Source organism: Mus pahari, chromosome 10 (genome assembly GCF_900095145.1).
Source record: "Mus pahari chromosome 10, PAHARI_EIJ_v1.1, whole genome shotgun sequence".
Classification (NCBI taxonomy): Eukaryota; Metazoa; Chordata; class Mammalia; order Rodentia; family Muridae; genus Mus; species Mus pahari.
The window spans coordinates 32,353,625-32,366,159 of record NC_034599.1 but is presented as its reverse complement, the minus strand read 5'-3'; the positions used below and the strand labels follow the sequence as shown (position 1 = coordinate 32,366,159).

The following is a 12,535-nucleotide window of genomic DNA, read 5'->3' as shown; positions in this document are numbered from 1 at the left end:
GCCTCTGCCTCCCAAGTGCTGGGATTAAAGGCGTGTGCCACCACGCCCGGCTTAGGACTGCTTTTATTGTGTCCCATAAGTTTGGGTATGTTGTGGCTTCATTTTCATTAAACTCTAAAAAGTCTTTAATTTCTTTAAATCTTACTGGACCAAGTTATCAATGAGTAGAGTTTTGTTCAGTTCCACATGTATATAGGCTTTCTATTATTTATGTTGTTATTGAAGATCAGCCTGAGTCCATGATGATCTTATAGGATGGATGGCATTATTTCAATATTTTTTTTTTATCTGTTGAGGCCTGTTTTGAGACCGATTATATTGTCAATTTTGGAGAAAGTACCATGGTGTACTGAGAAGAAGGTATATCCTTTTGTTTAAGGATAAAATGTTCTATAGATATCTGTTAAATCCATTTATTTCAGAACTTCTGTTAGTTTCATTGTGTCTCTGTTTAGTTTCTGTTTCCATAATCTGTCCATTGATGAGAGCAGGGTGTTGAGACCTCCCACAATTATTATGTGTAGTGCAATGTGTGCTTTGAGCTTTACGAAAGTTTCTTTTATGAATGTGGATGCCCTTACATTTGGAGCATAGATGTTCAGAATTGAAAGTTCGTCCTGATAGATTTACCTTTGATGAGTATAAAGTGCCCCTCCTTGTCTTTTTGATAACATTAGGCTGAAAGTCAATTTTATTCTATATTAGAATGGCTACCCTAGCTTTTTTCTTGGGACCATTTGCTTGGAAAATTATTTTCCAGCCTTTTACTCTGAAGTAGTGTCTATCTTTGTCACTGAGGTGGGTTTCCTGAATGCAGCAAAATGTTGGGTCCTGTTTATGTAGCCAGTCTGTTAGTCTATGTCTTTTTATTGGGGAATTGAGTCCATTGATATTAAGAGATCTTAAGGGAAAGTAATTGTTACTTCCTGTAATTTTTGCTGTTAGAGTTGGAATTCTGCTCTTGTGGCTATCTTCTTTTTTGAAAGACTACTTTCTTGCTTTTCCTAGGGTGTAGTTTCCCTCTTGTGTTAGAGTTTTCCATTAACCTTTGAAGGGCTGGATTTGTGGAAAGAGGAAAGATATTGTGTAAATTTGGTTTTGTCACGAAATACCTTGGCTTCTCCATCTATGGTAATTGAGAGTTTTGTTGGGTATAGTAGCCTGAGCTGGCAATTGTGTTCTCTTAAGGTCTGTATGACATCTTCCCAGGATCTTCTGGCTTTCANNGTTTCTGGCAAGAAGTCTGGTGTAATTCTGATATGTCTGCCTTTATAAGTTACTTGGCCTTTTTCCCTTACTATTTTCAGTATTCTTTATTTTGTGCATTTTGTATTTTGATAATTATGTGACACGAGGAATTTCTTTTCTAGTTCAAACCATTTGGAATTCTGTAGGCTTCTTGTATGTTCATGGGCATCTCTTTCTTTAGGTTAGGGAAATTTTCTTCTATAATTTTCTTGAAGATATTTACTGGCCCTTTAACTTGGAAATCTTCACCCTCTTCTATACCTATTATCCTTAGGTTTGTTCTTTTCATTGTGTCCTGGATTTCTGCATGTTTGGGGTTACAATCATTTGCATTTTGCATTTTCCTTGATTGTTATGTCAATGTTTTCTATGGAATCTTCTGCACTTGTGCTTCTCTCTTCTATCTCTTGTATTCTGTTGGTAATGCTTGCATCTATGGCTCCTGACTTCTTTCCTATGTTTTCTATCTCCAGAGTTCTCTCCCTTTGTGATTTCTTTATTGTTTCTAGTTCCATTTTTAGATCCTGGATGGTTTTGTTCCTTTCCTTTGGCTGTTTGGTTGTGTTTTCCTGTAATTCTTTAAGGGATTTTTGTGTTTCCTCTTTAAGGGTTTCTACCTGTTTACCTGTTTTCTCCTATAATTCTTTAAGGGATTTTTGTGTTTCCTCTGTAAGGGCTTCTACCTGTTTACCTGTGTTCTCCTGTAATTCTTTAAGGCATTTTTGTGTTTCCTCTTTAAGGGCTTCTACCTGTTTACCTGTGTTCTCCTGTGTTTCTTTAAGAGAGCTATTTATGTCTTTCTTAAAATTCTTCTATCAGCATCATGAGATATGATTTTAAATCTAAATCTTGCTTTTCTGGTATGTCGGGTATCGAGGACTTGCTGTGGTGGGAGTACTGGGTTCTGATGATGCCAAGTAGTCTTGGTTTCTGTTGGTAAGATTCCTGCATTTGCCTTTTGTCATCTGGTAATCTCTGGTGTGCGATGTTCTTGTTGTCTCTGACTGGAGCTTGTACCTCCTGTGAGTGTGTAAGCCTGTGTCAGCACTCCTGGGAGACTAGCTCTCTCCTGGCAAGACCAGTGCACAGAGGGCTGTGGAACAGCCCCACCTCATGGATTCAGATAGAAGCTGGAAGGACCCTGACCCAGTTGTTCTGCTTCTTCAGCCAATGTGCTCCTGGCTGATTTGGCCTTAGACAGTTACTGGAGAGAAAATGGTGATCTCACCTGAGTCCTGGGGTCAGAGCACTCCCTAGAGGCAAGCTCTCCCCTGGCAGCAATGGTGCACAGAGGGCTACAGAATCAATGCCTTTTTTTAAACAGCTGGGTAATACTTCTTTGTATAAATGTACCACATTTTCTTTATGCATTCTTCTGTTGAGGGACATCTAGGTTGTATATAGTTTCTGGCTATTATGAATAAAGTTACAATATGCTGTTCGATCAAGTGTCTTGATAGTAAGAAGGAGTATCCTTTGGATATGTCCCCAAGAGTAGTACAGCTGGGTCCTGAGGTAGATGGATTCCCAATTTTCTGAGAGACTACCATAGTGATTTTTATATTCGTTTTACAAATTTACACCCCCACCAGCAATGGACGAGTATTCTCATTGCTCCACATCTTTCCCAGCATGAGCTATCACTTATTCTGTTGATCTTAGCCATTCTGACAGGTATAAGATGGAATCTCAAACTAGTTTTGATTTGCAATTCCCTGTTGGGTAAGGATGGTGAACATTTCTTTAAGTGTTTCACAGCCATTTGAGATTCTACTATTAAGAATTCTCAGTTTAGATCTGTTCCTCATTTTTAATTGGATTATTTAGTTTTTGATATCTTTTTTTCTTTAATTCTTATGTATTTTGAATACTAGACCTCTATCAGATATGGAGTTGGTAAAAGTTTTCTACCATTCTGTAGGCTTCAGTTTTGTCTAATTGACTGTGTCCTTTCCCTTACAGAATGTTTTCAGCTTCATAAAGTCCCATTTATTAATTGTTGATCTAAGTGGCTGTGTTTGTTCAGAAAGTTATCTTCAAGGTTATTCCCCACTTTCTTTTCTATTAGATTCATTGTACCAGATTTATTTTATGTTGATGTCTTTGATCCATTTTCAGACCATTAAGAAACACAAGATATCTCAAAAAAACCAAGGTGGCAGTCAGTCAGATGAAGTAAGGATTCTTTCTGCAAAACCTGATGGCCTGAGACCCCATATAGTGGAAGAAGGGGAAAGTTGATTCCTACAAGTTGGCATATGCACGCATGAATGCACATACACAGAGCTGTTGATTACATGAATGGTTAAATGCAGCTTAACTCAAGGGATGGTTACTTATATACTTGATGACCATGGCATTTAAATTTGATAAATATACTTGTACTTGAGTTTTGTATAGAGTGAAAAGGTATATGTCTATTTGCATTCTTCTACATGCAAACATTCTGTTTGACCATCACCATTTGTTGAAAATGCTTTTTTTCCAGTGTGTATTTATGGCTTTTTTTTTTTTTACCAAAAATCATGTGTCCATAGGTGTGTGGATTTATGTCTAGGTCTTTGATTTGATTCCATTAATTAACATGTCTATTTTTATGCCAATACCATGTGGTTCTTACTATATAGCTCTGAAGTACAACTTGAAACCAAGTATGGAAATACCTCCAGAAATTCTTTTAATGTTCAGGATTGTTTTAGCTATCCTGAAGTGTTTGTTTGTTTGTTTGTTTGTTTTTCCATATGAACTTGAGAATTGTTTTTTCAGGTTCTATAAAGAATAGTGTTAAATTTTTGACAGGGAATACATTGAGTCTACATATTGCTTTTGGATGGATGGTCATTTTCACTACATTAATCCTACAAATCCATGAGCTTCAGTAATCTTTCCATATTCTGATATCTTCTTCAATTTCTTTCTTCAAAGACTTTAGATTTTTACCTTTTATGTCTTTCACTTGCTTGATGAGAGCAACCCCAAGATAATTTATATTATTCGAAGGTATTGTGAAAGATGTTGTCTCCTTTCATTTCTTGCTCAGACCACTTGTCATTTGTATACAGGAGAGTTACTAATTTTTTCTTTTAGTTAATCTTGTGTGAAAATGTTTATCAGCTGTAGGAGTTCCATGGTGGAATATTTAGGACCATTTATATATACTATCAAAACATCTGCAAACAGTGATACTTTGACTTCTTTCTTCTCAATTTGTACACACTTGATCTCGTTCAGTTTTCTTACTGGTCTAACTACCATATTGAATGAACATATTGAATAAACCTTGTCTTATTCCTGTTTTGTTGTGAGATTTTTATTATTTTCTCTGTTTTTTTGTGGATGTTGATAACCTAAGGTTGGTGGTTTTCTTCTAGCCCTTCTATATGGCTATATTTGTAGATAGATAATGTTTAAATTTGACTTTATCAAGAAATATCATATTTCCTCTATCTATGGTAAGTGAAAGTTTTGTAGGGTATAGTAGTCAGGCCTGGCCTTTGTGATCTTGGAGAGTCTATACCACATCAGTCCATGCTCTTCTAGTTTTTAGAGTTTGCATTGAGAAGTCTGATATAATTCTAATAGGTCTGCCTTTATGTGTTATTTGGTCTTTTTCTTTTGCAGATTTCAATATTCTTTCCTGTTTTATAAGTTTAGTGTTTTGATTATTATGTGCCAAGGGAACTTTCTTACTAGGTCCATTCTATTTAGTGTTCTGTAAGCTTCTTGTACCATTAAAGGCATGTCCTCCTTTAGGCTAGGAAACTTTTCTTCTATAGTTTTGTTGAAAATATTTTCTGGACCTTTGATCTAGAATTCTTCTCCTTCCTCTACTCCTATTATTCTTAGGCTTGGTATTTTCATAGTATTTCAATTATTTTTAGATGTTTTATGTCAGGAATTTTGTAGACTTAGCATTTTCTTTGACCAATATATCCATTTTTAATATCATATATTCAATGCCTGAGATTCTCTCTTCCATCTCTTGTATTCTGTTGGCGAAGTTAGTCTTTGTATTCCTGTATAAATTCCCAAATTTTCCATATCCAGAAATCCCTCAGTTTTTTTTTTCTTTATTGCTTCTATTTCCATGTTCAGGTCTTGAACAGTTTTATATGTTTTCTTCAACTCTTTGTGTTTTCTTTGTTTTCTTTAAGGGATTTATTCATTTTCTCCTTAAAGACCTCTATCATCTTCAATTAGCTAATTTTAAGGCCTTTCTTTGTGTTTTCCCTACATTGGAATGTTTAGGGTATGCTATGATACAGTAGCTGTACTATAGTGGCAACATATTATCCAGGATGTTATTGATTTGTGTCCTTATGCTGGCTCCTAGACATCTGGGTTTGGGAGTGATTATAGGTCTAGGCTCTAGTTTTTGGTTTTGTCTTCGTTGAATGGGTATTTTTTTCCTTGATTTATCATTCCTGTCTGGAATTTCAGTGTTATGGTGAGTCCTGTCTATTTTCATAACCTGCTTAGCTTTGCTTCTTCACAGGCAATGCCTGCTGATACAGGCATAAATGGGGGGATACAGGGATAAATGGGGGAAGGGACATCAGGAGGGAATGCTCCATGGGATCCACAGGAGATTCATGCAGGAAGAAAGCAAGGTGGCAGCTGGTGACCTGTTTCAGTGCTCAGGATGAGACTGAGGGATTGGTTCTGGGGGCATTTGGCAAAACATTTGTTTCAAAGTGCCAGGATTGTTGTCTCAGCTCTGGAAAGTAAAGAAGAAGCAGGCTGTCTGGAACAATTGCCACATTTATTACCTGGTCATGACTCCACTCCCTAACTATCTGCCTACCAAGAAATGTGACTAACTCCTAGACTTTCATTAGGTTTCAAGAATTTATTTGTAAGTTTCTTTGTCCCGTGATCATTGGTAGTTGTATATGAACATTGAAGTCTACCTTATTGATGTATAAGTAAAATCCAAGAAAATTAAACCAAGTTATATGTACAATTCTACTACTATTGAAAAACTACATATTCACACAATCACCACTCAGTTAAGTTATATTTTCATTTCCAAAATAAGTTTGCTAACATAAGTTACCCTCGCCCAACATGACTACTGCCTAATTGTAATCATCATATATTAGTTTTACCTGTCTTAAATGTTATAAAAAAAAAAGCATCATCCAATTTCACTGACATTTCTTTCACTCAGATAAATTTTTTTTTTTTTTTGGTTTTTCGAGACAGGGTTTCTCTGTTTAGCCCTGGCTGTCCTGGAACTCACTTTGTAGACCAGGCTGACCTCGAACTCAGAAATCCGCCTGCCTCTGCCTCCCGAGTGCTGGGATTAAAGGCGTGCGCCACCACGCCCGGCTCAGATAAATTTTAAAATTCATTTATATTGAGATTCTTTGATATGAGCTTAATCCCTTGTTAATTGCTAAATAGTATTTAATTGTGTGAACATATCAATTGCTTATTTTCTTATTTGGATTGGTTGGAAATTTGAACTTTTTGAGCAAGCACAGAAAATCCACCAAACATGACCAGCAGCTCCAATTCCTCCTGATACTGGTATACCTTGTTTTTGAACCTGATACTGGTATACCTTGATTTCACACACACCAGACAGCCCCCTGATCCTCAGAGCAGACACCACTTGCAGGGGCTGTAACATGCCCAGGATCTTAGGATTCCAGGATCCCAGAATAACAGGTGCTTGGTCACACCAGGATCTCAGGGTCTCAGAAGACACTTGATTGCCAAGAACTCTGACACACCCAGAATCTCAGGTGCACAGTAGCACAGAATCACAGGATCACAGAGAAAGCTGGACTCAGAGGAGTCCTGAATCAAGCGGGATTATACGAAAGACAGGCTCTAATCGGATGTATTGAGGGCAACAAACACTTGAGATAATCAGATGGCAAGAGACAAACATAAGAACAGAAACAACAGAAACCAAGGTTACTTGGCATCATCAGAACCAAACCCTGTCACTATAGGAAGTCCTGGATACACCATCACACCAGAAAAGCAAGACATGGATCTAAAGTCACTTCTCATGATGATGATAGAGGACTTTAAGAAGGAAATACAGGAAAACACAGGTAAACAGCTAGAAGCCCTTAAAGAGGAAACGCAAAATTCCCTTAGAGAGTTACAAGAAAACACTACCAAACAGGTGAAAGAACTGAACAAAACCATCCAGGATCTAAAAATGAAACTAGAAACAATAAAGAAATCACAAAGGGAGACAACTCTGGGGAGAGAAATCCTAGGAAAGAAATCAGGAACCATAAATGTGAGCATCAGCAACAGAATACAAGAGATGGAAGAGAGAATCTCAGTTGCAGAAGATTCCATAGAAAACATGGACACAACAATCAAAGAAAATGTAAAATGCAAAAAGATCCTAACTAAAAAATTATCCAGGAAATCCAGGACACAATGAAAATAACAAACCTAAGGATAATAGGTATAAATGAGAATGAAGATTTTCAAATTAAAGGGCCAGTAAATATCTTCAACAAATTTATAGAAAAAACTTCCCATATCGAAAGAAAGAGATGCCCATGAACATACAAGAAACCTACAGAACTCCAAATAGACTGGACCAGAAAAGAAATTCCTCCCAACACATAATATTCAAAACAACAAATTCACTAAATAAGGATAGGATATTAAAACCACTAAGGGAAAAAGGTCAAGTAACATATAAAGGCAGACCTATCAGAATTATAGGATCAGACCTATCAGAAATATACCAGACTTCTCACCAGAGTCTATGAAACCCAGAAAATCCTGGACAGACAGACCCTAAGAGAACACAAATGCCAGCCCAAGCTACTATACCCAACAAAACTCTCAATTACCACAGATGGAGAAACCAAAGTATTTCATGATAAAACCAAATTCACTGATAAGTGGATATTAGCCCAGAAATTTAGAATACCCAAGATACAATTTGCAAAGCACATGAAACTCAAGAAGAAGGAAGACCAAAGCGTAGATACTTTGTCCCTTCTTAGAATGGGGAACAAAATACCCATGGAAGGAGTTACAGAGACAAAGTTTGGAGCAGAGCCTGAAGGAATGACCATCCAGAGACTGTCTCACTTGGAGATCTACCCCATAAACAACTACCAAACCCAGACTCTATGCAGATGCCAACAAAAGCCTGCTGACAGGAGCCTGATATAGCTGTCTCCTGCAAGGCTCTGGCAGTGCCTGGCAAACACAGAAGTTGATGCTCACAGTAATCCATTGAATGAAGCACAAGGTACTCAATGAAGGAGCCAGAGAAATACCCAGGGAGCTGAAGGGGACTGAAGCCCAATAGAAGGAACATCAATATGAACTAACCAGTACCCTCAGAGCCCTTTGGTTGGAACTTGTGGCTTTAGCTATATATGTAGTAGAAGATGGCCTAGTCGGTCATTAATGGGAGGAGAGGCCCTTGGTCCTGTGAAGGCTCTAGGCCCCAATATAGGGGAATGCCAGGATCAGGAGTGGGAGTGGGTTTGTTGAGGAGCAGGGGGAGGGGATAGAGGATAGGAGATTTTTGGAGGGGAAATTAGGAAAGGGGATAACATTTGAAATGTAAATAAAGAAAATATCTAATAATTTTTTTAAATTAAAAATAGATAGATAGATAGATAGATAGATAGATAGATAGATAGATAGATAGATAGATAGATAGATAGATAGATAGAATCAAGGAGCTCATGGCTGAGGTTTGGAGCTCTTTGCAAATTAATTGGGCTAGTTGGTCCTAGAAGCCAAAAGCATAGAAGAGATGGTCCAGGAAGCTAAGACAAGAGAGACTATAAGACTGATGGAAGCTAACAAAGAGAGAATCCCTTGGACTGTTCTGTCTAAATACTGTTGAAGCAAGGCACAGCATGGGACCTCTAAGACAATGCTCTCAATTTGCTTGTTTTTTAAAGTTTTTTTTTCTTTAATGTGTGTGTGTGTGTGTGTGTGTGTGTGTGTGTGTTTCTGTGTGTTTGTGACTTTGTTTGTGTCTGTGTCTGTGTGTATGTCTCTGTGTGTCTTTGTGTCTGTGTCTGTGTGTATGTGTGCTAATGTATGTCTGTGTCTCTATATGTGAGTCTGTGTCTGTGTGTGTGTATCTGTCTATGTCTGTGTGTGTCTATGTCTGTGTGTGTGTGTCTCTATGTGAGTCTGTGTCTATGTGTGTCTGTATCTGTGTCTGTGGGTGTCTCTGTGTGTGTATATATGTGTGTCTGTATGTGAGTCTGTGTCGGGCTTGGGCAGAGGTCTGTGTCTGTGTATGTCTATGTCTATGTGTGTCTATGTCTGTGTGTATCTATGTCTGTGTGTGTCTATGTCTGTGTGTGTCTATGTCTGTGTGTGTCAATGTCTGTGTGTGTCTGTGTCTGTGGGTGCCTGTGTCTGTGTGTATCTGTGTCTGTCTGTGTCTGTGTATGTCTATGTGTGTCTATGTCTGTGTCTGTCTGTGTCTGTCTGTGTCTGTGTCTGTCTGTGTCTGTCTGTCTTTTTCTGTGTATGTCTGTGTGTGCCTGTGTCTGTGTCTGTGGGTGCATGTGTCTGTGTGTGTCTGTGTCTGTCTGGGTCTGTGTATGTCTATGTCTATGTCTATGTCTATATGTGTCTATATTTGTGGGTGTCTATGTGTGTGTCTGTATCTGTGTGTGTGTCTGTGTCTCTGTGTGTCTTTGTCTGTGTCTGTGTATGTGTCTATATCTGTGTGTGTGTTCATGTCTATGTGTGTGTATATGCGTGTGTCTGTGTCTGTTTGTGTGTCTATGTGTGTGCCACATGTGAGTAGGAGAAGGTGTTGGATCCTCTAGAACTATAGCTACAGGGAGTTGGGAGCCACAGAACCTGGATACTAAGAACTATGTGCAGGTCCATTGGTCTAGCAGCAAAATGCTCTGAACTGCTGAGTCATCTATACTACCACCCCAAAAATTGTCTTCTGAGAAGTTGCATTGAATTATTATACATAAAATAAGATTTTAATTTATTATCATGATTTTAAAAGAGAAATAGTACAAAGGACCAGAGGGTAGGCCTTGTCAAATAATAGCTACAGTCAAGAGTATAAAAAGATAACGAAATTGCATTTATATATTTAGAAATATGTAACAATTAATGAACAGAGAGTCATAAATTTGAGAGAAAAGGGGAGTACATAGGATAGGCTGGAGGGTTGAAACAGAAAAGGGAACTTGTATAATTAAATTTTAATTTAAAAAAAAATTTTAAAAATATTATTTTAAAAAAGAAATACTAAAGGAGGGATAATATGGCAAGAAAACAGCATGAAGGTAAATAATACATACATGAATTCAACTTTTTAAACTTGAGTTTACTTATTGATATCAGATAGTTTTTTGTCCTTGAATAAAACATATTTCTATATCTTCAATATCTACTACATAAGAATAGTCAAATAATTTATAAGGCCCTTTTATACATAAATAGTCCTTGATTATTACAAAATGCATTATATTAAATATTGAACAAATGGCAAAAGCTGGCATGTTGAGACACAGGCTTTGAACCTTGTCCACTGCAACAGGACAAAAATTGCTATTATGCTCAATGTTTGTAAATTACAGAAAACTAGTTTATGAATGAGAGAAAATAACTATTAATTATACATTTGTGAATATTTAATTGACAAATTTATTTTTTCATTAAAAATAAATATTGAAAGAGTTTTGGCAGAGTAAGAGTCAGGAAGAACAAAGCTGTATTAAAATGTTGCTCAAATGTGAGGATTTGAAACCCTGTTGCTGGACTGCATGTGGTTTGTTGGATAAACAGCTGCCCAGTATCCATGAACACCTAGTTCACTCCATAGTGCCATAAACTTCTCTTCTTGTACAAGAAGGGGAGAGCATGGCCAGACCTTGAACGCCCCCATGGCAACATTGCATCTTCTTATCCAAACACAGCTCTTTCCATATGAATACTGCTCACTGACCAATCACACCACTGCAGCTCATGATACTGCTCCTCTGTTAAGAAAGTATTCTCTTAACCAAGGTTTTCTTCAGAGCAACTTTGACATCCTTATTTCTCAAGCTATAGATCAGAGGGTTCAACATGGGCACCACAATCGTATAGAACAAGGAAGACACTTTTCCCTGGTCAAGGGGCAAAATGGAAGGAGGTTTGAGGTACATGAAAGCCCCAGAACCAAAGAAAAGACAAACCACAATCAAGTGGGAGCTGCAGGTGCTGAAGGCCTTGGACCTGCCCTCTGTGGAATGCATGCGAAGAATGCTAGAGAGGATGAGGGCATAAGAAATGAAGATGGTGACAATGGGCACACCAATACCAAAGGCCCCAACAATGAAAACTACGAGCTCATTTGTGAAGGTGTTGCTACAGGAGAGCTCAAGAAGGGGAAGGATGTCACACATGAAGTGATTGACAAGGTTGTCAGCACAGAAGGTCAGATTCATTAGGTTCCCTGTATGGGCTATGCCTCCAGAGAAACCCATTACATAGACTCCCAGTAAAAGAAGTAAATACACCTGGGGAGACATGGAGACTGTGTACATCAGGGGGTTACAGATGGCAACATAACGGTCATATGCCATGGCTGACAGAATGAAAGACTCAGAGAAAACAAAGAAACAGAAGAAAAACAACTGTGTCATGCACCCTGAGTGTGAGATGATGTTCTTCCTTGAGATAAAACTCATAAGCATTTTGGGGATGATAGTGGAGGAATAGCAGAAATCTATTACAGAAAGATTGAAGATAAAGAAGTACATAGGGGTGTGAAGGTGAGAGTTCAGCCCGATGAGGGAGATCAAGCCCAAGTTCCCCACCACAGTCGCCATGTAGAAACCTAGAAACAAGAAGAAGAGAGGCATGCGGAGTCCTGGTTGGTTTGTCAGGCCTGCAAGGATGAACTCTGTCACAGAGGAATTTTTGGCAGTCATTCTTCTCAGGAACAAGGCCTGTGTGACAGAGAAGAAAACCAGTGAAGAAAAAGAAGCATCACCTCCATCCTCAGAAATCTATGCTCGCCCTGTGAAAATGAAATCCAAAAGAGGTTTAAACTATGGAAGAAATGTTTAAACTATGTACAGTGTGGGCAGTAATGAACTACCAGCTGCCTCTAACTTCCAGAGCACAGTAAGGGCTACACTAATCATCCAGAATGAGATGTTGAGCATCTCTTAGACTCTGAAGATGGTCCTTATACCATGCCCTGCTCTGTAACAGTTATGTAATTTGGGATTTCTTCTCAAGGTCAACACTATAGTGTAAGAAGTTGAAGTCTTATTTCTTACAATCTCTTAACACAACTAAACATAGA

General features: G+C 38.0%; 1 protein-coding gene across 1 annotated transcript; it reads right to left on the bottom strand.

The window, feature by feature from the left end:
• Positions 1–11,181: 11,181 nt before the first annotated feature.
• On the bottom strand, positions 11,182–12,173 carry LOC110328240 (olfactory receptor 8B12-like). The gene has a single exon (XM_021207665.1). It carries the CDS (start codon positions 12,153–12,155, stop codon positions 11,223–11,225), a length of 933 nt encoding a protein of 310 aa, XP_021063324.1. The 5' UTR covers positions 12,156–12,173; the 3' UTR covers positions 11,182–11,222.
• Between the last annotated feature and the right edge of the window lie 362 nt (positions 12,174–12,535).

Excerpts from the sequence above, each read along its gene's own strand:
- LOC110328240 (XM_021207665.1), bottom strand. The coding sequence starts at position 12,155 with ATGACTGCCAAAAATTCCTCTGTGACAGAGTTCATCCTTGCAGGCCTG.